Source organism: Struthio camelus, chromosome 4 (assembly GCF_040807025.1).
Source record: "Struthio camelus isolate bStrCam1 chromosome 4, bStrCam1.hap1, whole genome shotgun sequence".
NCBI lineage: Eukaryota > Metazoa > Chordata > Aves > Struthioniformes > Struthionidae > Struthio > Struthio camelus.
The window spans coordinates 78,261,589-78,289,257 of record NC_090945.1 but is presented as its reverse complement, the minus strand read 5'-3'; the positions used below and the strand labels follow the sequence as shown (position 1 = coordinate 78,289,257).

At 47.9% G+C, this 27,669-nt stretch overlaps 1 protein-coding gene across 7 annotated transcripts in view; it reads left to right on the top strand.

The window, feature by feature from the left end:
• The first annotated feature begins 237 nt into the window (after positions 1-237).
• Positions 238-27,669, top strand: part of FGFR3 (fibroblast growth factor receptor 3) — a 59,453-nt gene continuing 32,021 nt past the window's right edge. For 4 of the 7 annotated variants that reach the window (XM_068943577.1, XM_068943576.1, XM_068943575.1 and 1 more), the window contains exons 1-3: positions 238-335; positions 476-704; positions 23,131-23,394. In XM_068943577.1, coding sequence (XP_068799678.1) covers positions 524-704; positions 23,131-23,394 — 445 coding nt within the window. In that variant the 5' untranslated portion in view covers positions 238-335; positions 476-523. Of the gene's footprint in view, positions 336-475; positions 705-3,559; positions 3,723-23,130; positions 23,395-27,669 lie in introns of those variants that run through there. The other 3 variants (XM_068943580.1, XM_068943578.1, XM_068943579.1) reach the window with 2 other exon arrangements.

The window sequence follows — 27,669 nt, the reverse complement described above, 5'->3', positions numbered from 1 at the left end:
GTGCGCGGCGCTCGCACCGCGCCGACCGCATCCCTCCTCCCCCGCCCGCGGGGCGCGCAGCGGGGCGCGGCCCCCCGCGGCGGCGGCGGCGGCGGCGGCGGCGGCGGCGGCGGCGGCGGCGGCGGCGGCGGCGGCGGCGGCGGCGGCGCGGAGCGGGGCGGGGCCGCCCGCGGCTCGGCCCCGGCGGGCGGGGACAGCGCGGCCGCCCCGCTCCGCGCCCGCGCCCGCCAACCAGACGCAGAAGCGCCGCGGCGGCGGGCGGGCGGCGGCGGTGGCGGCTGCTCGGGCGCGCTCCCTCCATGAGCGGTGCGCGGCGAGCCGCGGGGCTTGCGCAGGTAAGCGGCTCGCCGGCGCCGCTTATGTGCGCGCGTCCCCCCTTTATTTTTTTTCTCCTCGCTTTCCCCCCTCCCCCCGCCCTTTTTCCCTGTTTCGGTACGCGGGGGGGTGCTGAGCGGCTCTCTCCTTCTCTCGGCAGCGCGGCGGCGGAGCGGAGCGCTGAGCGGCGGCAGCATGCGGCCGGAGGATGTCTGAGCCGGGCGGCGGCGGTGCGGCGGCTCCCCCGCGCCCGCGGTGCCGCGCCGGAGGCATGCTGGCGGCGTGGGGCTCCCTGTGGTGCCTGTGCTTGGCGGCGGCGGCCGGCGGGCTCCCGGCGGCCCGGCGGCCCGGCTCCCCCGCGGAGGAGAGGAGCGGCGGGCAGCCCGCAGGTGAGGCTGCCCGGCGGGGGGACGCGGCGCGGCGCGGTGCGGCGCGCCGGGCGGGAGGCGAGCGTGGGAACGGGCCGCGGCGCGGCGAGCTCGGGGGCCCCGGAGGGCGAGTTAGAAAGGCGGCAGCGCGCTGCGCTTGCCGGCTTTGGGAAAGTGCTGGCCGGCGCTGCCTGCTCCTCCGCCAGCGGCACTTTCGGCTTGCCCAAGCCAGCAGGACGCCCGGGAAGGAAAAATCGCTTTTCAGACAACTTTCCCTGCCTTCGAAGTTCCTTCTCTCAGTAACTGCCGCCGCGGTGCCGATCCGGGGTTTGGCCGTAGCCGCGCTCGCAGCTGAGCGGGGAAAAGCAGAGAGCCCTCCGTGCGCGCACGTCGGAGAGCAGGGGGAGGCATCTGTGCCCGCGTTGTAGGAGCGGGACGGGAGGTGCCACCGCTCCGCTGGCGCCGGCGCACGGCTTAAGAGTTGGGATTGTGCTGAGGAGGGGAAAACATCTGCGGGAATGCAGTAAATATCTCCCCTCGAGTGGAAAGCGTTGCAGTCGCAAGTGAAAAAAAAAAAAAAGTTAACGCGTTGGGCAAAAGCTGTTTAAAAACGGTACAGCGTGTTTGAAATGTCGTGTCTCTCTGATACGCCTCAGCTGCTACCTGAGTCCCTGTTTATTTTTCAAAGCTCTTTAATGGAAGGTAGCCCCCTCCTAGTCCCCTGTCTTTAAGATTGCGTGTACCCAACAGAAAGTTTCCATTGTTCACGAAAGGGTTTGAAGCATGTTTGCCAAAAAAGTGACAGGGGAATAAATGGGCTTCGTGGAGGCTGGGGGGGGGCATTACTTTCATACCCCTTTTGGTTAAAGCTATAAATCACACAGGGGGTTGGTTTTGTTTTCAAGAAAGTACTAATAAAACACCAGATTCTTAGTGTAACTCGTTTGGCTCATTTTTCACAGCCAAAAGAATTGATTTATGGGGCAACATCTCAGCTGCTTTGTCAGAGCAGATGAGATTGGTGTTTAGGAGGAAGCAAGAGCAGTCTGTGCTAGTAACGGTATTAGGAATCGACCAAAATTAAGGTCAGAACTTTTCCCCGTGTTAGCCTGAAATATGTATTTGCGCTGTCACTTAGAGCAAAATTCTTTGGGGAGCCCCAAGGAAAGTGTGGAGCAACCTCAGTGACTTCCTCGGGGGTCCTCTGGATTTACACTCAGGCAGGCTGAGCTCACAGCCGGGGACTGAGATCGTGGGCAGAAAAACAGTAAAAACCTTTCTGTTCTTTAAGACACCCACATTTGCACGTTAAGATCTTAGGGTGGTGTTTGAAATTTAGCAAGTGACGTGCCCTTATAGTCGTCCGGCGTGTTGGTGGAAGGGAGGCAGCTGAAGAAAATGTCCCTACGGTGATGTCTTTGAACTGAGCGATGCTCCAGGATTGCCAGGCGCTCTGGTGGAAATCCTGCGCGGGCAGGTTCTGGTTTCGTCCCCCCGGCTTTTCCGAGTAATGGCACAGTTGTGGTCCTGCTGTTGTTGCTGCTGTCAAAACTCTCCCGCGCTTCCCGGGGAGCAGGATTAGGCCCTCCGCGGAGGGCTCCCGTGGGCACGGACGCGGAGCAGCGTTTCCGAGCGTTTCTCCGGCAGTACGAGTCGTGCAGGGAGATGTGACGGGAGAGGAGGGGGTGGCGCGCGCGGGGCGGGCAGGCAGCGTGCTCCGGAGACGGGACCGAGCTTTGTAACGCCAGGCTACTTTTTGACTGGCCACGTGCACGAGGGAAGCGTGAAATATCGCTAGCGATACCCGGGCTGCTTGTCGTGATATCTAATTGACTCGTTAGGCAAGGGCAGAGGACCTGTTGCCAGCGCGTAGGGCGCTCTTATCTGGGAGAGAAAAGGACCTGCAAAAGCAACTGTAAAGAATATAAACCTTCAGAGCCAAGTAAAAACACATTTTACTTTTCAAGCTTTGAATTGAATGGTAAAAAGCAAATTCTTTCTCCTAGTCAAATGGGCCATGGGGTATTGGCTCATTACTGAGGGTTGTTGTTCACTAGGTTTTGCATTTACAGTGTAAGGCCTTATTTTCCATAAAGGGGCTTGGAAGGATTTTTCCCTAGTGATCTAATTCTCCACACGGGGCTGTGAAGGCTGTAACAGCTACTGCTTTGTGCCTATACTCAGCTACATAAAACACACATTGAAGGGAGGCATTCTCGAGGTATGTGTATGTTTGCTAATATGAATACTAGCTATTAGTGGAGGTGGAGGGGGTGCAGGTTTTAACATCTCCGCAGGGAGGTGTTCGGCTGTTGGCAGGAAGGAGGCAGATGGCGGGGCTGTTGCTGAATAGAAGCTAAACTAAAAACACCAGGGGCCTCATCTGGGCTGAGTTTCTCTTCTCTCCCTTTCTCGGGGCTGCTGCAGGAAGAACAATGTCATTTTTTTCTTTTTTTTTATGAATGAAAGTAGAGAGGCAAGGCAGGATTGAATGTGTATGTCATTCAGCGGCTATGACAGAGATGATTAGGGAGGTCAGTGAACTCCTTTGCAGCCTTGAGCATGCGGTCACTCTATTCAGCAGCCACAGAATAGACATCAATATAAAAAAGCCCTTCCAATTTGCATTAGTATTCAGATAAAGATATTACTTGGTACGATTTGTGAATGTCAAGTAATGCTGGCTGTTTTCTTAGAGAGCAGACCAACAGAAACAGCAGCATTTCTCTTCTAAAGACTTCTGATAACAGGCTGTCTTCCGTATCTGGTTTGTGCGTGTGCATACGTGACACATGGGAAAAGTGAATTTTTGGACGTCTTAGGATTTTTACTACACTAGTTAGCTGCTAAAGCTGTGTATATGCATTGACAGAGTTGCGTAGAAAGCTGTTAATGTTTGAGAAAGTTTGTGCGGCAAGGGAGGAGCTATCCGAGCGTGTCAAGAGCAGTAACTGAGGTTTACTTGCGTAGTACTGTAGTCGAGTTGTCACCCAGAGTTACCATACTGGTCCCAGCAAGCAAGCCAAAGAAATAGAAAAGGTACCATTTCACGTTTTAACTTAATTTAAATATTGGGCCAGACATTCTTGTGACTTTTCTGCTTGGAAACAGCGGTGATGTGCCGATTGAAAAGTTTTTCTTTATGCAGCTTATAGCAACTTTGGTTTGTTTGGTTGGTTTTTTTTAGCCTTTTCAGCTTCTGACGAGGATATTGGGTAGGATGTAGGGTATTATGGGCCGGGTCGTTTTACTTTGTGTATCTAAACATTCCAAAGTTCACCCTGAAATTAGAGTTGTATTTGAGTGAGTGCTGCGTGGCGCTGACCATTCCTGGAGTAGGGTTCTGGGTTTATACGTTCTCGTAAGGAAAGCATTTCAAAGCCCTTTAAAAAAGAGTCCCTTATAAAGTATTGTTGCTTTCTACTTTATATCTCAGACCTGAAATCCTTTAGATTCTGTGGGCGGCTATGAGTGAGATAGTTTTGCTGAAGAAAGTTGTTTCATTTATTGTCTTAACGGTAGCAGATTTCAAGAAGTTAATTAAGTCTTTAATGTTGAGACTAGCATATTTTACAGAGCAATAAAATTAGAGGGCATGAGTAGGGGATGATGAAATGTGGCTTTTTGGTTTTTAGTCTATTCTTCAGCTAGCAAATAGTGGCCTGGAAAATCTGTTTCAGTGCGGAGACCAGTTCATTAATATATTTGATGCTAGATGTGTAACATCACCACCTTTTACATGTACTGACAAGGGTCACTCCAATTAAATCTCGGGGGGGAGTTCTTTTAATTAAGACTTTATTAACAACCATTGAGTGGGGAATTTCATTAAAGTAAATCTTAAAATTGCGTAGTGAAGAGTTGATCTGCTAATTAATTGAACAACGCAATTAAATTAAGCCACTCTGACCAGCGCGTTAAGTTTTGTAGCTCCCTCTAGCACACCTTCACCGTTCTTTGGGGAAGCGTACCTGTTCAGGAGCCTTCCTGAACGTGGTTTTTGCAGTTAGATGAACGCTAAAGAAGTCTCGACTGCGGCATCCCTGAATCGGGACCATTTCCGTCCTGCTGCCTGGGCAGGGCTGAAGCCTTTTCTGAAGCGAACTGAGGGCTTTTTTCCTTTCTGTAGCACTGGGAAGCAAAGTCTTTTCTCTTTATGTATGGTCAGTAAAAGTGAACTTTGATATCAGACTGTATGTTTTAAAGCTGTCCTTCCAGAAAATTTACCGCATCCGTCTGCTGTTTCAGTTAGAGACCCTAAAAAGATATGGAAATTCACCCCAGTTTCTGGGCAGTTAATGACATTGCCATTTTACAAAAGCAGCCTTTAACCATTGTGTTTCGGAGGGTGTTAACTGGCCGGCAAAGCTTATGGCTGAAGGCATCAGCTGAATCTTAACTTTGGTTAAGGTTAGGGCACGGCCTGCTAGTAAGTTTTTTTTTTTTTTTTTTTTTCTTGGCTGGTCGTTTAAATCTGTAGTCTGCAGTGCAGAAGTGTGATCATGAGCCCTGAGGCTGCAGAACAGGTGGAGATGCGGCTGTCTTGTCCCCACTCATAGTATAGCTCCGGGCAAATTTTAACATACGTAAACTAGATCCAGGAGGAATGTTGCAAATCCAGAAATATCTATTAAAAATACAGGTAGGATTTTCCCCCACAGAGTTCCCAGGCGGCTCGAGTCGTGCATGAGCCCACCCAGGCTCCTAGAGTTACTCTAAAAGGCACCGGTTTGATACCAGAAACTTCCTGTGTATTTCTTAGGAACTGGGGTTAAGCAAGTGGGTCCCTGGCTCCCCCCTGTAGATCTTGCAGCCACTTGTGATGAGCCGGCGCACCTCCGTAAAGAGTAAGTCCGGACTCCCTACCTCTGTTTGCTGCCACAGTGCGAATTCCCCATTTCCCTCTGTGCTTCCTACTGATCGGGTAATTGGTGTTGTAGAAGTGTGGCGTATTTCGAGCATGGAAAAGTATACAGCCATAAAATAGTATAGAAGTAGCCAGTGTCTGGCAGTTTGGCAGCTTTTTCCCAGCTAGGTTGAACCTGGTACACAGACAGTTGACGAAACCTGCTTTATTATTTCTTCAGTGTTCCTGCCTGAACAGACTTAACCTGTTGGGCTCTTCTTACAAGCGTGATACGCGCTTGTGAGTCTTTCTGTGCCCCAGGAGTCCGTTTGTCTGGCTCAGCTTACCTGTTTCTTCCTTTTTTTCTGACCGTTAAAAAGCAAAAAAAACAAAACAAAACTCAGAATCACCTGCGGACTTCACGCCCTCCAAGCCATTCAGTAGCCCACCGAGATGGAACTTTTTCAGCCTCCTGCAGAGCTTACCTGTTTGCCCCTCTCTTGGCTCTTCATCCAGCGATGTTGTGAAGACCTTGGCAGGCGCTTTCTTGCGCTCTCCCAGCGCCCTCTCCGGGACTGCTCCCAGCCTGAAGCGGCGGTACGTGCCGTGGGTGGCATTTAAAGCTCTGTACGCGGGGTGAAAAAGGAGCTTCCGTGCCCGCCGCGCTCCCCCCGGAAGAGTCTGCTCCACGGCTGCAGCGACCGGGAGCTTTCTGCAATGTCCAAAGCAAACACGGTAGGCGCGAGGTAGGCGCGGAGCGAAACCTTAGGTAAACGGAGCAGCTGAAATGCGAAAGGTAATCAGTCGCCAAGCTGCCCTGTTAGGCCGATAGGCTATCGGGGAGGGGGACGGGACTGGCTTGGGCACTTAAACGAACGCATTTGCTGCGACGCTCAAGTTATGAAAGCCCTTTGAAGGCTCGCCACGCGGGGACGGGCAACTGCTCTCCTTTGAGGCGTATTCCTCTGAAAAAGGTGTGGTGTTTATAGCAAGAGGGCGAGTCAGCTTTTGTTGCGCCGGCCCAAGTCGGGAAGGGAGGGGGAGATAAGGAGGTTGTTAGCTGGGAAGGTGGTGGTAGATCTCGGAAGCGCCTGCTCGCTTCTGTATGGCGCCGAGCTGTGCCGCGTGCTGAACGCGTTGCGCGTGCGCGCCGTGCTGGGGCTGTGCCATTGCTGCAGGTCGCTAGGGGTGAAAAGCACGAGTGACTCGGAAGCCAAAAGGGTTCCAAGGTTTCGGGCGAAGCAAGGGCGCCGTCTAGGATTGCTCGCGCTGCGAAGCGCGCTGGAGGAAGCGCTCCCTGCACGCCCTTCCCTCTGCGCACTGCCGTTTGCGTTTGCACCCGGCAGCTGCACCGTGAGCTGTTTAACTGCCTTGGGGTTGGTTCATGCCAACGGGTTTTGTTTTGTTTTGTTCTGTGTTGTTTTGTTTTTTGAGGCCAGCTATGTTCCGATAGTTTGAGTGTAAGCTTTTTAGGGAAAGGAAATAATTAGCCGTCATGACCGGCCGTTGCACGATGGAGACCTGCGGGGGAGCAGAAGGTGGATACCAAACTCCTGTTGTTTGATAACCGGGCTGAGAAGAAAGCACTTGTCGGCTTATCTTAATGCGGTGCTTTTGCCCCCCAAAGCGTTTTGCGGTGCGCCTTCATTACACCAGACAACCCCGTGCAGTTCAAGGCTGGAAATCCCGCCGAATCATTCAGCCGCTGTAGTTACAGGAGTGAAGCTTTGGGGGTTAGGCCACGCTTGGGTTGTAAGGGTTGGGCTAACGCTCAACAGTAATAGCGTCAAAGGGAGTTTTAGCGTTTTGGACATGAGCTGAGGCGAACTGGGTGTGGGGGAGTCAGCGAAAGAGCTGGGTGTTATGCTGGGGCCAAACCTTTGGGGTGGTTACTTCATTCTGTTTCTCACTGGATGCTCGCCTGAATGAGGTCTCACCAATGCCGGAAAGAAGGAGTTTACGCAACCGTAACGGAGGCAAAAAGTGGAGAAATTAGTTGTCCGCTGGGACCGCAGAGCTGCAAGGGGGGGTGTTAAAGATGAGAGCAGCGCCCCGGTCCCCGGGGTCCCTGTGGTGCCCCGGGGGGGGGGGGGAGGACAGCATGGGCAGAGGGGGCACAGGGGTGTTTTGGAGCTGGGCTCCTGGCGGGGTGATGTGTGTCGCCCCAGCAGGTTGACCCTCGTCCCTGCCTATTCGCTCCCCATGAACAGCTGCGGGAAGCACAGTACGCATCCGGGGAGGCTTTTCTCGTGGAGGCGGGGACCTAGGGGAGATGTTCCTGGGTCCAGGTGGTAAGACCAGCCCTCACCAACCTCCCGCTTTGCCCGTCGGAACGAAAAAGCTCCCAAGAGCTGGATTTTTAATTTCACTTGGATGCATGGCAGAGTTCATAAAGACCCTTTAAGGGCAAGGTCGGCTCCCGGTTCGGAGGGATGTTGCTTTGCTTTGGGGTTTCGATGTCCTCCACTGCTTGTAGTCCTGTAAAAATAGTAATGAGGTGCTGATCTTGTGCCTATTGAACCCTGCGCAAAAAGCCCCCATTGATTTCCACAGGAGCAAGCTGAGGCCCTTGGCGGATCCTGATGGGAGCAACTGTGTAGCACAAGCTGGGATTGTTTGGGAAGGTCTCTAACGACCCAAACATTTTAACAAGCAGAGTTTGTAACGGGGCCGTTGGTCATAGGGACCCTGCGGTTTGGGGGGAGAAGTGCCTGGCCGTGGTTCACTGGGGTGATCCCTGGCGTTCTCCGTGACCTCCCGTCTGTCTTGAAACGTGCCGTAACGCGTATCTCTACTTTTAATCTTGCGTTCGGCCGGCAGCTGCGTTTACTCTGAGCGTCACGTGTTTTTATAACACGCTATATATATATATGTTTATATATATGTATTTGCTTTGCTGCAAGCAGCAGCAGTCTGGCAAAAGCGAGCGCCGGGGGACGGCGACGGACACCTTGGCCCCCCGTGCGTCCGGGGAGCAACGCCGTCGGCGATCGTGCGAAGCCCGCTTTCCCACGTCGGTGCCTTTCCATGATATCAGTGTCGGCCGGCATTAGCCCCCTCCGCTGTGATCCGCCACGCGCACAATGCGACAGGGAAAGTGTTAATAATCCCCGGCGGGGGTCCGCGAGCGAGCGAGCGAGGTGGGGCTGGGATGTGCCTCTCCGGCGGCGAGGCTGGCGGCCAGGAGCCCGGAGGAACGCCGCCGCGATTTGCATGGGAACAGGCGTTTCAGGGTTATTTCAGTGAATGTGGTGGCACTCGGTGCCTCCCGCGCGAATGCGCCCGGGTACAATAGAGGAGCCCTGGTACACGGCGTGCCCGGGAAGGAGCTTTTTCCCCAGAGCCTCGCGGACAAACAGGCAGAACGGGGAAGAAAGAGTTTTCTCAGAGGGGTTTTTTTTTTTTTTTTTTAATATGCCTCCCCCCTCCCCGTCCGCCCAGCTTTCATGTCCGAGACTCGAGTACAAGCAATTCCCTCCCAGCAAAATATTTCAGCAGCTTATCTGGAGACTGTAGGTCTTGAAGTAGCCAGTGATTTGATTCTTTTTTTATTATTATTTTTACTATTTGTTTTTAGCTTCTCTCTATAGATTCCTAGGGCAAGCATGTTATTTCTAGCCGTTTGCGGAGTCTCTGCAGAATGAGGCGCACTGATTCCCCCGCGACGTGCCTTGGGTAATCGGGGTGTCGGAGTTAAAACCGAAGGGAGAAAACCAGTTGCAACTGGAAGATCAGGGAGCTGAGAGCGTGTACTGGCGACTAACACGTGCAGCTAAAGACAAATGCTCGGTGAGCCTGCCTTCAATTCAAAGAATGATTGGAATTAAGCGTACTGCCATCCCTCCTGATCTGTATCATGCGCATCTGTATGAATAAAGCGTTTTGGGGGAGGGAGAAGGAAAAAAACGCCAGATTTTAATCTTCCCTTGGTAGCCGATATGCCTGCCTTTTGAAAGGGCATATTTCTCCCTGTCTTAAAGTACCCAGGCTTGTTGACAGTAAACAACTGTCACTTGGCAGTTTATGAAAGAAGAAGAATGTTTAAGAAAACATGTCCAGTTTAAATAGTTATGTTAATGGGCAGGGGATTCATGCAGGAGTTGGGGGGGGGGGGCTGGTAAATGGAGGTGCATAAATTAGCTGGTATTTACCGTGTAAGAAATAAACTGCAAATGAATGCAGCTGGAGCAAGGGGACCACTTGCAAAATGAAATAAAAAATGCATTCATTTTTTATGCATAGCTGTGCTATGCATGATTTCGCAGCTTTTCATGAAAGCATTTTTTTTTCCCAAGGAAAACTCAGAAAGCCTCTTTCTTGCAAAGTGTGGTCAGTCGGTTCCCAGGAGCCCATGTGCTTGGGTGAGATGAGCCGCAGGGCTGGGAGCCCAGATCTCCCGCTAACCCGCCTTAATGGTGCTTCACGCTCCGTGGGCGGCACTTAGCCCTGCACAGCCCTCCGGTGCCCCTTGCTCTGTGCTGCGCAGGGGTGATCGGAAGAGGCGCCTGCAGAGAAAGCTCTGCTTCCCAGTTCGCTAATTGATTAATTAAAAAAAAAAAGGGGGAAAGAGGAGAAAAAAGTAAGGAACGGCAGATGGTGTCCTCTCTGCATCCCTTCCCAAACTTGCTACAAATCCGTCACCCACCTTCTTCTAAGTTCAGCGCGTGTGAAGTAGTGAGTGATGACTGGAGGGAGAGTGCTTGTTCCAGCTGAGCCCAAAGGCACCTGGGCCAAAAACGATACGGAGTGAGTGCTTCTTGTCAGGCACTTGAAATCTGTAATTAAGCATAAAAATAAGCTGCAGATTTTCCAGACTCCTGATTTCACTGGCTTGGGAACAAGGGCTGTAAGCCGCTACGGGAAGAGTTGTCCTTGAAGATACCTCATCAGACAGATATCTCATCTGTCGTCTCCTCCTCACCTTCCTGCAGCCCCTACTCCCTGCCCAGCTGGGGTACGCTGTAATTACTGTAGGGTTTCAATAAATGCAGTATAAATCCTGAGCTTTTGTGGGGGCGATTGCTGTGAGAGGACAAGTCAGATGGCTTTGTTGTGAGTGTCTCCCGCTCAGCCTTTCTCTGATTTAGCCTTGCGTATCTTGGAGCAGGGCACGTCGACAGCAGCACCTTGCCCACATTGCAGACAGCAAGATACAGAGAAGAGAGAGCAGCAGGAGCAAACAGGAACCCCATGGGTATGGAAGAAAGGATCACGCTTAAGTTTCTTTTGGCCAGTGGTTCAGTTAGTGTTGCCGTTATTTAGACAAGGAGGTAAAGGAAACCCAAAGCTCAAACCTCGTGCCCCATAAATGTTTTGAAATCTGCCCCCTGCTTAACCACCCACACACAGCCCAGACAAAAAAGAAAGTAAGTCCTTGAAAGTGTTTATTGAGTTGTACCGTGACTCCAACCTGTGTATTATTTAGTGAAGAAACAGGATTTCTGCCTCATTTTATTTATAGTTGTGCTGGCGGTTGTGGGATTTGAGAAGGCGTCTGGATGAGAAGGTGGTGGGCTTCTTGATCAAGAAGGTCAGTCAAGAAAGTCTTTGTGGAGGGAGGTCCGGGCACTGTCATGGGGCCCATAATAACCTGGCCCACCAGTCTGATATTGGCTGTTACCACCCTGCGCAGTGGCAAAATGCAAATCCTTCCTGCAAGGGGCCATCTACACATTTTGCATAAGGTGATCTTGTAGCTGGAATGTGTTAGTCCTGGCACAAAGTTCCCAAAAGCTTTTCAGGTACTTTCAAATATGCGTAAATGTTTAAAGAAGAGATTTTCTTCCCCTCCCGTTCCTCCACCCCCAGTGAATAGCAAATTAGGTTTAGACAAGCTGTGCAGTCTTTTGCAGGGGTCGCTTTACCCGGCACTCGAACGTGGCCATTTCTGTGATGAGCGGGAGGCACCGTTCGGACACTGTACAGTGACGCAAAATGTCTGGGGACAAAGAGGAGAAGACCCTGGTTTGGTCGCCTGTGCTGCACTGGCGAGGAGCAGGGGCCGGGACCACAGGTTTCACAGCCCCACCAAGCGGCAGCGGGTCGGAGAGGGCGGCAGTGTCCTGCCATCGAGGTCTCCTGTGGCCGGTTGCAGCTGGCAGTGAGACACATGGCCCGCCTAGAAACCCAGTAGTTGTCCGTGCGAGGGTCACTTGGGAGTTGCCGTTTTTTTCGTGGGAAGAAGAAAGCAGGGATGAAAAGCGTCAAACCTTTTCCGTGGAGCAAAATTTCCCCCCACCACCAGGTTGGTGCCTCTCTCTGGTGGCCGCCCTGGAGATATAGCAGGCTTATGGCACGGTTGGCGGGTGATGCTGGGCAGATTCAGGATCTGAACCGGGGAGGTGGACCTGGCCTGTCGTTATCGTCAGTTGAGTGAGAGCTTTAGACGTCCTCTGTGCAGTGCCTTTACAGGGAGCAGGGTCTGAACTGCTCCATGGTCTCACTGCCATCCAGGGGACAGCTCTTGCTCTGCTTACATCTGTGCAAAGAAACAGGTCTGCAGGGAGGTTGCACGTCATGATGGTTCATCCCACCCATCCACCCCTTTCCCATCCTGGCAGCCCAGCTACGGCTTGACCTCGACACCTGACTTTGAGATGGGTCCAGCCCTTGCATGGCGGCTCGGCTCTTTTTTCCACATCTTCTGGCTGTGGAAGAGGAGCGACAAGTTCATGAAGCAGGGAACGGGGAGAGGCTCTTCTGCACTTCATCAGCAGTTTGGGTAGCGGGGGCTGGAGGTTGGAGAGGTTGATCTGGTGAGGAAAGGAACGGCCAAGCTGGGAAAGCCAGGAGACTGGGGAGGGTGAAGCAGGTGTCGGGAAGCGTGGGTACAACAGCCCCTGGATCGCACAGGCAGAGCGAGCCCATGTTGGCTGCGGGACATGGGAAACGACCCTGCACAGAAAGCGCGTTTCCTCATGGAAGTGCTGAAGTGGCTTGGTATGGAGGTGTTCAACCTAATTCTGGCAGTTCCGTAGCCTGCTGCGGTACTGTTTGTGGAAGCTGGCTATTTGGAAGCATTAAAGCTGCTTTAAGGGAGTGGGAACAGAGACACGCATGACTTCCTTGAACTCTCTCTTAATTTATTATGTGCAGTTAGAAACCCACTGTAATAGATACGGTTACGCGAGGCCATTAAAAGATCCGTTCTGTTGAACCTGATGCCCTGCTCTTGCTGCTGGAAATGATAAAATGCCACATTTGGGTAGGATGGTATGAGAGAGTGTGTGTGCATGTAAGCCAGTAAGTCCTGCTAATTTAGGGATTGTTTTCCAAGTCTGTTTTCTATAACTCCATAGACTTAATACAAATAAAGAACTGACTAAGTTTCCTGTGAGAGGCATAGAACGAACGTTAGCGTGGGATTTGAATGCAGAAAGGTGAAAATACGAATGTATACAGAAACAGCAAGTCAAACAAGCTGAAAAAATATTGTAAGGTTGATTTAACAGAGCAGTGAACTCAAAGCTGTGTCTAATCCCTTTAGCAATCTTTTTTAAAGAAAAGAAATAAAAGAATTTTTGACATCCACTTTTCTTTTGCAGTCTCCCAAAAGTCTATTAATGCTGAAGGATAAGAGAAGAGTTTAGCACGTGGACAAAATGTTGCAGCTTTAGTTAGATTTGCTTTCCAGTCAGTAAAATCTTCATTTGTGATTCGTAACTTTAGATTAAAATGGATCAGACTTCACTAAAGGAGATTACTGTTAGACTTTGCAAACTCCGGTACCTGGCACCGAAATCTCACTTTAGGCATTCAAACAGCAGGCCTGGTTTTGAAAGATGCTGAACCAGTTCAGGTTCTGCATTTGAATCACTTAAGCACTCTTAAAATCTGGCCATTCATTTTGATGCCTAGATATGGATTTCTGGGCTTAATCACTGACCTTTGCATTTCAAATGTTTGGCCTTTGTTTTTTTTTTTACTGAGTGTGCAGAGGGGGGGGGGGGGCGGGGGGGGCGCGGCCCCCAAACTATTACTGTTTTCCTTTTGCGTGGTTGAAAGTAGCTAGCAGAGAAAACTTGAAGCTCAGTGCCTTGTTAGTGAGAAATAGGAATCCATGAAAAAGACTATTTTATGTAACTCTAGGGAAACTTACGAAAAGGAGACTATTTACTTATTTTTGTTCACCTAAACATGATCTGTAATATATCTAAAGCCCACAATCAGCTGGGAAAAAAATCCCAAAGTACCCTAAACCTTTGCCCTCTCTTAATCCAAGTACGAGTAAGTTTTTTTCAGATGTGCTTCTCCCCCCCCCCACCCCCCGAAATAGAGGCAATTGATAGGCTCATAAACAAATACCAAACATTAAGTCCTAATCTCCATATAGAAGAGTTTGACCCTTTTTATGGAGAGAGAGGCTAGAGGGAGGAAGCAGGGCCAGGAGTTTGAGGTTTAATGCTTATTAACGTTTTAGTGGGTGGGAAAATGCAATCAATAAATTTTGTTTAATGCCCTGAAACTGGTGTTGGTTTTCACTAGCGACACTGGAGAGCAGTTTTCGTTTTGAAACTAGGACACTCGTAGTTGGAATGACAATTAATGTTGAGTGAATATGGTCCCAGTTGGAAGCCGATTTTTGAATAGCATGAAAACTCCCCCCCCCACCCCCAAACTTTGGCTCTGGAGTATGGTAGCTTCCGTTTTTAATTAGCAGGCCAGGCAAAATTTAGCTCATTGTGTCTTTCTGCTCCTTTGGCCCAGTGGATAGCTTGGATTTCTCCATCTTGCTGTCATGAGGCTGTTCTTTTTATTTTTCTCCAGTTTTGGTGCGGGGAGGAAGGGAGGCTTCAGGATACTTAGGATTAAAGTCATTGTTCTGGGGTATTTACAGCCAGCTGCCTGCATTAAATGAAGATTAGAGGAGTGCACATTAAAAGTGCAAGGCAAATTCAGAGGAGCTGGGATTTGGTATCTGCATAGCTGTGAACCGAAGGGGAAAGGTTGGGGCTTTACGGCAAATTTTTTCTGCTGCCATGTGATCTCAAAGCCAACTTCAGAAAAGCATCACAAGTAACTGCTCAGACCAGGCCCGTCAGGAAGCTGTGAAGCAACTGTGAATCTTCGCATGCTTCAAAAAGTTCCCCTGAGGTAAACCTAAACTTCTGGCCTGGTGAACTATGGGTTGTGTAAAAAGTTTGTCTGCAAGGGTGCTTGAAAGGTGGTGAACGTTCTCCTAGTATTCGCTCAGTAGCTGAAAACACTCCTCTGAGGTCAAGAACTCCAAATGTAATGAATTTTTCAAGCATTTTAGGAAGGAAATGATGGTAGAGTGGGAGTGCAATAAAAATAATTCAAAACAATTATTCAACAGTGCGTACTTGTTCTTTTAATGATTTTATAGCAGAGTTTAAAATGTTTACAAAGATTCAGTTTCTCTCCTTTCTTTATGCTTTATAGACCACTCATTCATTTACTCTCTAGGTCTCGTTGCAGGCTTTCCTAATTGCTGGGTGCACATCACCTACAGAGTGTGGGCCAGATAGCCTGGCCCAAAAAAAGCAGGAGGAATGGCAGTGGTTGATGCTGAAAAGTGTAGGTTCAGTCAGTACTTCCATGCTGTGTTTTTTTCATGTGCGTCAGCGTGTCAAAGCTCTGATAAAGGCTGAAGACAAGTTTTGGCCAGCCCAGTGGAAAGCCTCTGCCCCCCCAATCTAGCAAAGTTGTCGTGGCAGTTGCCTTGCTAGCTGCGATGAGTTTTTGAAGATTCTTGGGCACAAGGAGCAGAAATGCAAAACCCTCACTGTGCAGTAGGATCTCACAGCTTTCGATGTCAGGGGAGGATGCCAGCTGCTGCGTTTCGTGATCGTTGTGCTGCTCAGCCTGCCGGGCACTTGCTTTTCTCAAGTGCAGCAAGATGTTTGACCTTGTTTCTCCCTTAGTGGTTTGCTGCCGGACCTGCTCCTGTCATTCTGCATATCTGACAGCTAGTGCCAAGTTGGCCACCTCTCTTTGGAGGCAATGGGAGACAGACACCAACGAGAAGACCATCGGCCCTATCTCATGTGTTTCTCCTAGGAGGAGCCCAGCAGACCTCCTGACGCTCTCTCTTGAGGAGGAAGCTATCTGGGTTGGCCACTTCAGGCCACCGAACCCTGCTGGGTGCACGCAGCAAGCAGCATATGTGGGCAAACTGCTTGGTTTCCGCTCCTGCTGGGCTTGGACCAGTGTCCGTGTCAAGGCAAGCATTGGCATATGAGCTCTCAGATGCAGCTCATCGCTGCCCTCCTCTTGAACACAGCAGGACCATCACAAAGGCTGCTACACCCAGGAGAGCACAAACTATCTCTCTGGGGCTCTTCACATTGCCTCACAATGTGCCAGGACCTCCAGGTCCCATGGGACACCTCAAGCAAAACGGCCTGCCTCTGAGCACCCCATAGCATCCCAAATGTTGCAGTGCAGCCCACCGAGGTGCCTCTGCTCCCTCCTTTCCTGTCTTCCCGGGCTGTTGACAAAGAAGTGGAGGGCATTTCACATCAGTTTTCTAAAATTTATTTCGGTAAAACAAATCAGAGAGGAGTATAGAGCTGTAAGATAAATAGATGAGGATGGTAGTCGCTCTGTTCTTTTTTATTTGCTTGAGGAACCGTGGAAAGTGCTTGGATTGTATAGTCAGGCCAGATTTTAAGGAAAGCATCCCGTTGGTGTCTGTTTCTTTAAACAAGCAAGCACCCAGCTAAATGCTCTCCTTAGGACAGCGGTCTCCAAACTCCCAGCAGCTACCAAAGCTTTGTGTTTCGGGGGGTTTTACATTCCCTTTTTTCTTAGGTGTAGCCAGGAGACCCACTTGATTTGTTCTCTGGCTTTTTGCTCCTCAGGGCTTTCCCAGTGAGGCAGGGAAATCCTTCTGGCCAAAGTGTTTTTGAAACTATTTTAACTTTGTGTCTGTTTATTTCTCATTCTAACTCTCAGCATCTGAATTGGGTGACTTGAGAAAACAGTCCATTAAAAGGAGGATACTGTAGAATCCTGATGAATCCTGTTTTCTACTTGGCCGATGGAACAGAAAGCTAATTGCCAGGAGTAAATCCATTCAAAGGAGGGCTGGAGGGAGGGAGAAAAGCTAATATTCCTCCTTGAATGCCATTTAATCTCTGAAACCTTTCATGCAGATGTAAATTAGGATTTGCACAACAGAGTCAACAGTTGCTCCGTATATAAGGCAGATTTGTAACATCAGCTTTTCCATTCTAGAAGCCCTTCCAAAGTCGTTATTGGGTATAGCCAAGCTAAACACTAGAGATTTTTTTTTCCATAAGCTCTTGTTTATGAAGAAAGCAGCATATGACTGAGAGAAATAAACCTGGTTATCTTTCTAAAAGTTCTCTAGGAAAAAAAGTTTGCTTTCCTGCTTTCCTGCTGATGCAGAAATCTAAAAAACACTCCGTGGTAATGCAGCACAGCGTGCTTGTTAACATCTTTGGAAGAAACGTTGTCTGGTAACAGTTGCATAGGCCGCTGCAGTGATAATTCAGTATAAACAGTTTACCTTTTGTTATTATGATGAACACTATTTTAAGCTTTTCCAAGAGAACCCTCCAACAAGCACACAATAGGTGAAAGATAAAATGACCTCTTCAAATGGCGACAGCAAACCTATTTCAAACATGGTTTCCTAAAATCATGTTCATAAATCACAGTTTAGGCTTTTATAGGAGTGGCCAGATTTTTTTTTTTTCTTTTCCACCAATCTGAGCACTCAGGAGCCCTGTTGCATGGAGGGAGATAGCCTGGTTGCCTGTCACCTCTGAAAATAGCGTTGCTTTGGCAAAGCATCCCAGGTTCCCCGTCTTCCCAGGAGAGCTCCAGCCTGACCCTGAAAAATGTAGTCCAAGACGGGAACAAGGCAGATAGGACGAGGATTTATATTTTGCTTTGCCAGAGATTGGCTCTCGTGCACGTGCATTTTGCGTGTATTGGGAAAGGCACGACCTTGCTCAGGAAGTTGCTGCCCGACTCGGGGTAATAAGGCTGATTTAAGTCTCGCGGTGTGGCTTGCTGTGTTACTCCAGGAATAAATCAGGCTCTGCACAGGTCACTTCCTTGCCATGACACAAAAACTTCCCAGGCTACAGTGAGGGAAAGGGAAAGAAAGGGTATAGTTTCAACTTACCTCTTATTTGGTTGGGGGGTTTTCCAATTTGTGCTTTTGGGGAAAAGGAAACTTTCTTTGCTCTGATTTTACAATTGGACGGTTGAAATGAAGGCTGAAAGTACTTTGTGCTATTCCTGTGCGTTTTTCCATCAGACTGCTGTGGGGAGTGAGTGATACTATGTCCTCCTGTTAATGCTGGTAAGGGGCTATTTAGAGAGGGGGAAATTGGGACTGGACCTGCTTGAAGGCTATGGAAGTGGTCTGAGCCTGAAGGTAACCTAAGTACTCTTTCCCATCGTACCACTGGTAATGTAATTTCCATTTCTTCTGCAACGTGGAACCATTTCCTTGATGTCTCCGGTTGTGCTCTCTCCTGCTGTGGGATCACAGGGTCAGGGCGAGCTGGTCGGAGATGCTGGCAACCTGTGCTCCATCCACCTCCATTACTAGCAGGAAGGGTCCCATAACTGGGTGCCTGCAAGTTTTGCTCTGGGTTATTCTGTGCAGCATCCCAAAGGGACCTGGCATCAGTCCAAGGAGGTATAGGATGTATAGGGTCCTTGGCTGCACAGACATGGACCTGGCCTTGTTCTTCTTCCGGGTGTTAGGGGTCAGGGAAGGTTTCCTTAGCTGTGAACTCTGTAGGCGTGATCATCTTTCCTTGGAAAGAGGGTACCACACTCAACAGGAGAATGTTCCAGTGAGGTTGTTTCTCTATGATCCTATAATATATGCTGTCATGGTGGATTTCGTGCAAAAAGAACCATAGAATGAGGAATATTTTAGGATTAATCTGAAGTAAGGTGTGAAGAGAGTGCTGCTATTTTTCTGCTCGTTAACATGCCAAATATAACTCGTCCAGCTTGAAAAGGGTAAAATATGATCTGCTTGTAACTGAGCCACTGGAATCACTTAGTTCATTTCACCAAGGAGCTGTGAAGCAATCAAGAAAATACCTGCCTGGGATTTAGGGGGTTCAATTTGGGGATGGGGAATATTTTGCTCAAGGGCACGTGCATCGAGTCCTCTGTCATGTGCATCCTGGTGGGGCCGGGACCATCTGCTTTTCAGGTACATGACAGATGTTCCCCGGTTGTGAGATGCTCCCTTGAGGAAGAGGATGGAGGGGGAGGCACGCATGCTGGGTGAGCAGTCCCTCGCTTCCGCTTTATACTTGCTCTGTTGATATGAGGCTCCCAAACACTTAGATTTTGGAAAAGCAGAATCTTGGGAATGTGTTCAAGGAGGAGAAACACAGATAAGGAGAAATAACCGGGTGGAATCGGTCTCGTGGAGCCGAGGTAGAGTGGCGCAGGAAGGCTGGTCGTCCCCACCCTGCTCCGCCCCAGGCAAAGTGACACACAGGGCGGGGGCATTGCCAGCATCGCCAGGGCTGAGCAGCCGTCCTGGATGATGGGAGGGCTCTAGGTTGGCTCAAAGTGTTTGAGGGACTGTAGGCAGCCCAGGAATCTCCCACCCCCTTTCGCCTCCCCTGCCTTTCGTGCCTGAAAAATAAATTGCTAACCATCCTGCTGCAGTTCCTGAGAGTTGCCTACATTAAAAACAAAATAAAACGTTTCCAGGCTCAACCTGAAACAAGTATTGATGTCTTAAGAGGAGCAGACATCTGATGGAAACACTGACACACTTAAGCACTTGGAAGGACAAACCACACAGAAAGTGAATTATCGCTCAGGATGAGCCAAGCAGCTAAGGAGATAGAGTATCTTATCCTTATAAGTGAATACACTCAAAAGCATTTTAGCATTGCTGGGCCAGCTGCTCCTCATTGTAGAAGGTGCTTCCTGGCTAGTTCCTACCACATGTCTCTTTACTCTGCTGAACTGTCTGAAAATCGCCTCTTCCTCTGAGGCAGATTTGCTACAAGCAGCAGTGATAGTGCTGCAAGTGCTGATCTTTGTTAGAAGTGTCTCTTGATAATTTTCTACCAATTACTGCTTTGGCTAAGCTAATAAATAGTTGGATTTTAGTCATATCTTGGGAGCTCACAACCTAAATTACCTTCTCCTCTCTTAAGAACCCATTGAAGCCGCAAACTAATTCCAGCACTGCTGGAAGGTGGCAGAGTGGACTGCCATAACCCTTACACTAGTTAATTCCACAGTAATGTATACCTATGAAAGTATGTGTTTATAACTGTCTACAGTGGATTTTGAAAAGATGCCGTTAAGGTCAGTTAGATTCCAGATGGGAGTTTCCTTTGGGAGAGGGGAGGGGGGACTTTGTAACCTTACTTGCACTAGAGATGTTTTCTGAAAGTTTTCAGGGAAGCGTGGGGAAACATTGGAGATAGCTGTTTGCCAGCCCTGAGGATGGTCTTGTTGGATAGAGGACTGAGACTCAGGAGATGTGCATTTGTAGCCCCAGTAAATGTGAACACCAACTGGGAAGCTGTTTCGACGTGCTGTTTTGCCCTGAGGTTTTCTGAATCAGAGGCATGCATCCAGATGCAAAAGCAGCCAGCCATGCCTGGAGAGCTCAGCACCTGCTCCCCTGTATTGGTTTCCTTAGGATTTGGCAATGAAAGATCCAAGACGAAGAAGGAGGTCTAACCCTTGCACAGGTTCCCAGAAGAGCTCAGTCCCCCAGGTGTGCTTTGAACACACCTACCAAGCGTGGGCTGCACTTGGGTTACTCACAGAGCTCTTGCAGGCACTTTACTCACAAAATGTGGTTCCAAGCCTTTTGCGTGCCACTCTGATGGCCGGAGAGTTTGGCCTCAGGAGGGAAAACTTCATGTCCTCAGCAGAGGAGTGTCATTGCTGGCTGCAGAAGACCAGGAGTGGGAGAGGAGTCATCCTTCTTGTTGGAAACGAGTGGGAAAAACAAGGCACCTGCAGCTGGAAAGCGGGCAAGGAGAAGCCGGGCTCTGTGCGTTGGCGCTCTCAGGGCATTGATGGGGATACGTGAGGTCTGGATCCCTGCTTAAAATGCCGACTGTTCTCAGTGCGGAGGTGAAACTGTCTCTACTTTAGGATTTAGCGTTTTATTTGAAAGACGTATGAGAAATAAGAATAGTAAATGCTCGTTCTCCAAGGTCCCAGTTAGGCAAAGTGCTTAAACACATACCTGAATTTAAGTGCACATTTAAGTACGCTGTGGAGGTCTTTGATTTGGGTTCTGTTTACTGTTTAAGCCATAGGCATTTAAACTGAAATTTGAAGAACTATTTTAAAAAGTCAGATTGAAACCACTAGTAGCGTTCTCCTTTTAATTTGCCACCTCATCTTTCCAGATCCTACTCCCAGTCGGTAGGAATAAAGTCACTAGGAGTGAAGTGTGCATCTAATGGGCATCAGGGTAACTGTTGGAGACCAGCTGGGGGGATTGAGGGCAGAGATGTCAAAACAAAGTTGTCAGAAACGAGATGAGAGTCGTTTCCACGGAAGATGCTTCAGACCCCAGTTGTTCTGCTCTGAGTCTAAAGAAAATTTGCTCTTTGTTTCACTATTCCCTAGTTATATTTTATAAAAATAGTTTGTTGCTTTTTCATTAACACAGGTTCGTTCTGGCTTTAAAAAAGAGTGACTTCTTTTTAGATGGTTGATTAGTACAGTTGGGTTTGTGCTTAGTCTGGGCTTGTTCCTGTTTGGTAGGCTTATGATATAAAAGCCAAAATATACAAGTTGTGATCATTTGACAAACAGCTTGGGTAAAAGTGTGTGTTTTGTGTGGAGGAATTTTGCAGCTGCATGGGGTTTGTTTTCCAGTAGATTTAAATTAGCAGAAGCTTCCATCAAGTTCAGCAAGCAAAGAGCGGTACCTAGTCCTGCAAGCGTGAAGCTGTATCCAGGGCCTTTTAATTGGAAGCCAGAGTTGGTACCATTGAAAAAATCCTTACAGTCCAAAGGAAGGAAGAAAGCCCATTGAAATGAACAGTTAAAAGAGAATATTCCTCTTTACCTGGTGCCCCAGCTTTCTTTTTCTCAGCTGTATTTCACCCAAGGATCTCCCAGTTTGGAAGAGACTGTGAGCGAACACGTAGCATCACAGCAGGGGCTGGTCTGGGAGGAAGGAGATCCTAGAGTTCTGTCTTCTTTTTCTTTTAGGCAAAAGTATGTACTTTTCAGGGAAATTTCTTGTGTGTTAAACAAAAAAAAAAAAGGCAAAAAAAACCCCCCTTGACTGTACACCAGAACGCTTGGCCAAAACCTAAAATATTTGAATTGGGATGGCTGCCAGGGTATCTCAGGAAAGGTGCTTTGTGACCCCATGTGTGTGGGCTTTGCCTACTGCTAGACGATACCTCCCATGATTTACCACATTTTAAGGCCCCTAGAATGCACCATTTTTACCCTGAAAGATTATCAGCTAAAAATGTTTGTTTACTTTTAAATTTCCACAAAAATAAAAACATTGCATGACAGGATGAAAAAAGGAATCATTTTATGTTTTATAACCTGCTCCAGGCCTTTCACTTAATTGCAGAAGAGCAACTTGAAGACTGTGCGACATCCTCAGATAATCTAAATGGGTGAAGTTCCTTTGATTTCACAGTTAAATTCTAATCTATGAATGTACTTGGGTTGCAAAATTGGGATCTCTATCTGTATCTGATAATTATCGGAGATAAAATCAGGCCTGTTGAATTTGGATCGTGGGATTAGGTTAAGTTCAGACCAGTCTGGTTTGAATTATTATTTTCTTGTTAATTGTATAGTCGTAGGAGCAAAGGATCTTCACCATGAAATGGGATCTGCTTGTAATACGTGTTGTACAAAACCAAAGAGACTTTTATGCCCAGAGAACCTTGCAGTCTAAGCGCTGGTGTAAGTCAAAGGACACGCACAGGTCATTGCCAAAGGAAATATTGGTCAGCATAAACAAGGCAAGGGACATGGCAGTCTTGCTGTTGATGTAGTTGGGTTGATGGCAGAGTCATCTTTTTGAAGCAGGTGTGAAGGAAGAATAATCCATTAGACATCGAAAGTCAGTTTACATACCACTGTGAAATGAGTTTGAGCACAGTCAGACCCTAGAATCATGCTCTCGGGAAGTCCCGCATCCCTCCATGGGGAGACTTTTGAGCTCCAAACTTTCCTTTCGTCAGGATACCGCTATAAAGCAAAACGCTCCAGCCCGTGGCAGTATTTACTGTCATCACTAGTGCAGGCAAGCTGCCACAGTTGGTGGGTAGACTGAACAGAGAGATTTCAAAGCGTCATGTTCAGTCTTGGAGTTTGTATTTCTTTGTCGCTAAAAGAGTGAATAATTCCTACTTTCAGAGAGCTAGTGGGTGCATTAATTTATTGCAGCCTGCGACTTCCATCCAGCCTTTTCCCTTGTTTTCCCCACCCTGCAGAGGTTGCCTTTAGGTGGTCCAGGGTCTCTGAGAGAACCTTCCCAAGACTTAAGTCTGGAAAGGGGCAACTCTGGGCACATGGACACATCAGTAGGACAAATATATTTCTTTTCCAAATGCTCTCATTCTGTGACACCTGCTCTTACTTACTCATTTCTGTTTCTTTTTCCCTTTGCAGAATACTTGAGGAGTGAGACCGCCTTTCTGGAAGAGTTGGTGTTTGGGAATGGAGATACCATTGAACTTTCCTGCAACACCCAAGGCTCTTCTATGTCTGTTTTCTGGTTTAAAGATGGTATTGGGATTGCACCTACCAACAGAACTCATATTGGACAAAAACTGTTGAAGATAATCAATGTGTCTTATGATGACTCGGGGCTGTACAGTTGCAAGCCGAAGCATTCCAATGAGATCCTGGGGAACTTCACAGTCAGAGTAACAGGTACGTGCAGAAATACAGCTATTTCTCTCCTTTCTTTTTTGTAATTTTGCCCCTTTATGTGTTCAGCACTGATGGTGCTTTGTACTCTTCCTCCAGTGAGGTTTCTGCCTCATTAGCAATTTCTAGCAGTTGCTGGACTGGCAAAACAAAAAACCATCAATCAAAGAATTGCGCTTGTCCGTACCACATGTTAAATCCTGGATGTTAAGGCTGAGAGAGACTTACAAAAGGTGCTAAGCAGGCTAAAACCCAAATCCCCCTGAACGCTCAAATAGATGCAGTGCTACGTGTTCCTTTGAAGTCTTTTATGAGCGAGTGAACTGTGGCCAGGGAGGTTAAGTGACTTTTTCCAGTTTGTGGGACAAATCAGTGGCAAAATTGGATCTAGAAGCTGGGGGTTCCTGCGAGCTATTTCTGTGTTAGCTGATAAATGTGACTTCCTTCTGTCCCAGTTATCACAGGTGACTTGTTTGCTTTAGAAGCAGCTCATCTGTAAACTGTGTACGTCTAGGATCTGTGCGCAATCAAAGGCACTTACAGGGAACCACATATTGCAGACAAATGATGTGCTAGCAAAGCACCTACTGTCGTTTGCCTGACTATTTTCCGTGATTAGGACAGTAGGACAGAACAGCTGCAAGCTAGCCCAAGCATGGATTGCTAAACAGAGGGTGCCAGAGAAATCTGTTCTTCACGGAGAGCAAAAAATGCTAAGATCATCCTCATTATTTTCAGACTGCCACGTGAGTAGCTGAAAGTCATCAGTGTAAGCTGGTAGAAATCCTCCTGATGACACAGGTTAAAGGCCTGAATTTTCAGAAGAATTAACTCCCTGTGGATCTAAGCTTTTGAAATGTTTCCTTTCCCTTGCACTGTTGGAGCTTTATCAAGCATCCCTGAATGACAGGCCCTTGCCCACTGTGCCCTCAAAAAGTTGAGTTCCCTCAAAAAGTAAGGCACTCCTTATGAAAACTAAACACAGTTATACGTGATAGCAAATCTGGGCCGTACTTGAGATACTGGATCCATTCCGTAAGGAGCTTTGCTTGCCAGAAATAGGATTTTATGCAAGCAATAGATTCAAACCGTCTTGAGAATAGATGCTCACTTCAGCAAGCCTTCCCCAACATCTGCTCTTCATTGAACATGACTGGAGATTGCTGTGAACGCTTCAAGGTCATATCAATTAAATGGTTAAAGAAGTATTTGACCCTTGAAAGGCTTCCTTTAACTAGGTACAATTATTGGGAATAGTCAAAGAACTGCAGGTTGTTAGAAATGTTACTCTCTCTTTTTTTTTAAGTAACATTAAAATGCTTTGGAGTTCAAGGGGCAGCGGGGAGGCAGAAGAGGGCAGCCGGCTCCACGTTCGAATGAAGCAGCTGCCAGCCCCCAAAGTTTGTAAAGTGAGAAATTGTTTTTAATAGTGGAAAGACTGATAATCCCATGCTTTTAAAAAGTTTAAGCCCCTGTGTTTTTCCTCTTCAGCAATAATAGCTAATAACAGCTTAGGAACAAGCACGTAACCCGAACCTACACTCTGACAGCATTATGAGCCTTTGATTCTATTAGCCCGCTGTCATTACCACCAAAGTGCTGGTAATGTGGGAGTCTCGGTTTTAGCTGTCAGCAGCACTTGTTTGAAACTTTGAAGCCCTGCTTTGTGTGGCGATAGTGGCGCCTCTTGTATTCTCCGATATTTCTTCGTAATTATCACTGATTGCTCAATATTCCACTCCGGAGACGAGATTGTTATCTGAGATTCGTGGTGTATGTTCCCTCTTCTTCAAGGTAACATCAGTGATTAGCTGTGATACCTTCTTGAATATTTATGTGGGTATCTAATGTTATGGCCCAGAGTTTTCTCTGCGTTAAACTGGTTTAAATCTATGCTAACAAACCAGAGTTGTACCAATCTGTGCTCTTAAGTGAGCAAAACTGGGCCATATTGGAGAGGCACATTCAAAATAGCTTTCATACATGGAAGTCCCATTTGAATTGATGCTGCCAGGTTCTAGCACTGTATCAGGATTCTCCTCCGTCGGGCCGGGAGTTTTGAGGTTGCAACGGAGCTGCTTGGGCTGGAGGCAGAGCCCATAAATGCTCTAGCTGGCGTTTTGGTGACTTTCCCCATGGGGACGCATTGTGTCGCTGCACTGGGAGGTCTCGTAAACGAGCTGAACATGCTTCCCGTCTCCAGAAACCCTTCACAGGGCATTGAGGCTTCCCCATTGACTGCAGCAAACCAAAACTGGTGTCTGCATTAAGAACCGTCAGATACCTGAGAAGATCAAAGCTGTTCCTTTAAACCTTAAAACGGATTGCTTATTAACAAGGTCTTGCTTAGAAATGCCACTGTTGACACACGTGCACTTTAGCATTTTATTGGTTTACAAGAAAAAAACGTACTGTCCGCTGGAAGCGTAAACACTTTATGTGAATCACAAATAAAAATTGCATGCCCAAACTGATCTCCAGGGCTGTTTACAGAAGCTCTGTGTCTGCGACCATTTCGTGTACAAAACAGCCTTCAGATTTAGTGGCCTGTGGAGACAGAGCAAGAGCCTGGACCTCTGTGACTAGCCCTGATGGTAGGTTGGTACCGAACAAAAGAGCTTTCAAAATACCTAAGACCAAGCTCCTCAAAACACGTAGCTAATGCAATTAAGCACCTTCATTGTGCGTAATTAAAGCCCTTTCAGAAATAGTGTCTAGCAGTTCTTGTGGATGTCAGTTCTCACTGTCTTCTGGAAGGGTTTACTGTTTCATATTTCAGTAAATAGTTAACAAATAGCTTAGCAAATTTTTAGTCATCTTCTGAAAAAGGTGACTGTTTGAGTAACCTGAATAGGAATGTAGCTCCAAGGATGGACTTTCTGCCCTTAACACCTAAGCTGCAGCTTCCCTGAAAAGCTTTCATCTGAAGCAGACAAAGTCGAAAACTGCCCCTTGGTCCTGCTCAATTTCTGCTCCTCCTGTTAGGATCGGTACATTTGAAAAGAAGGAAACCGTAATCACATGTTAATATATGGGTAACCAAATCTCACGGGTGCAGGGCTGAGAATTTGCTCGTTTATCTGTCGACGCTGGTGGGTATTTGGCCAGGTTTCTGCCTTCGCTGGGACTTGAGTAAACCTGCTGGTTCAGCCGAAACACCTAAACATCCACTTGGCTTTCAGCAAGCCCTGTGGCATTTCCCTGGTTCTGCTGCCAGCAGGACCTTAATCGTGGATTTGCAGTTATATACATGCTTAACGTCTTTCTTGAGACTGTGCCAAGGAGAAGGTGCAAAGCATGATGTGTGACTGTAATCTAAGGCGGGGAGATGGTTCTTGTGTCACTTGCTCCTATGTATAGCCAACGTCTCTGTAAATTCTTCCCAGATTCTGAAGAAAAGTAGTATTTGTTGTTATCTTTCCTCTCCCTCCCTTTTTTTTTTTTTTTTTTAACCTCCGTACTTTTTGTCACTGAATTGGTTAGAGAGTGACAGAAAACTTGAGAGCGCATCTTGGAATGAGAGAGGTTCTGCCTGACTTGGTCTGAACTGGTGCATTACGTTTCTGGCCACGTGCTGAACCCCCATGAAGTTTCCTATTTTCTAATGTTTAGTGCTGAGTTCTTCTACTGCTGCATCAGAATATAAAGGCTGCTGCATTGTTATCATTTTGCCTTTATTTGAAAAAGAAATTCTTCAGGATTATGTAAAGTGAGAGATGGCTGAATCTTGCAGACACTGAATTGCACTAAATCATTTAAACAGCCAGCTGCTGTTTTATTATGGGCTTTACATTTACAGTAGTTATTTGAGGGGAAAAAAGGACTGAGAGTTTATTGTGGACAACTCAGGAGAGGAAAGATGTCAGACCACGTTAAGAAAACGGATTCAGGAGGTTTTCGAGCGTTGTGAGGTACTGATGGAAACTTCCCACCTGCTAACCTGTATTCGGTTTCAGCCTCAAGGTGCCTCTGTAGATGGAATATAGCCAGAGTGAGCCACAGAAGTGTCTTATCTAGAGAGAGGTTTGGTTACAAGGGGAAGTTTTAAAAGCTTTAGTCTGCGTAGTTTAGCAAGGAGTTAACAAGGGAAGACATGGCAGAGGTGTAGTGACTTAAAAGAATAGCCCTGAGAAAGTGAATGAGAAATGCTGATTTGTCATTTTGAGACTCATTAAAATAAAAAGCCTACAGAGCGAATGCTAGCAAAGCAAAAAGTAAGGGAGAATTTATTCTTTTAAGAGAAACTTGCCCGTTTGGAATTGCCTGTTTGTTTGCAAA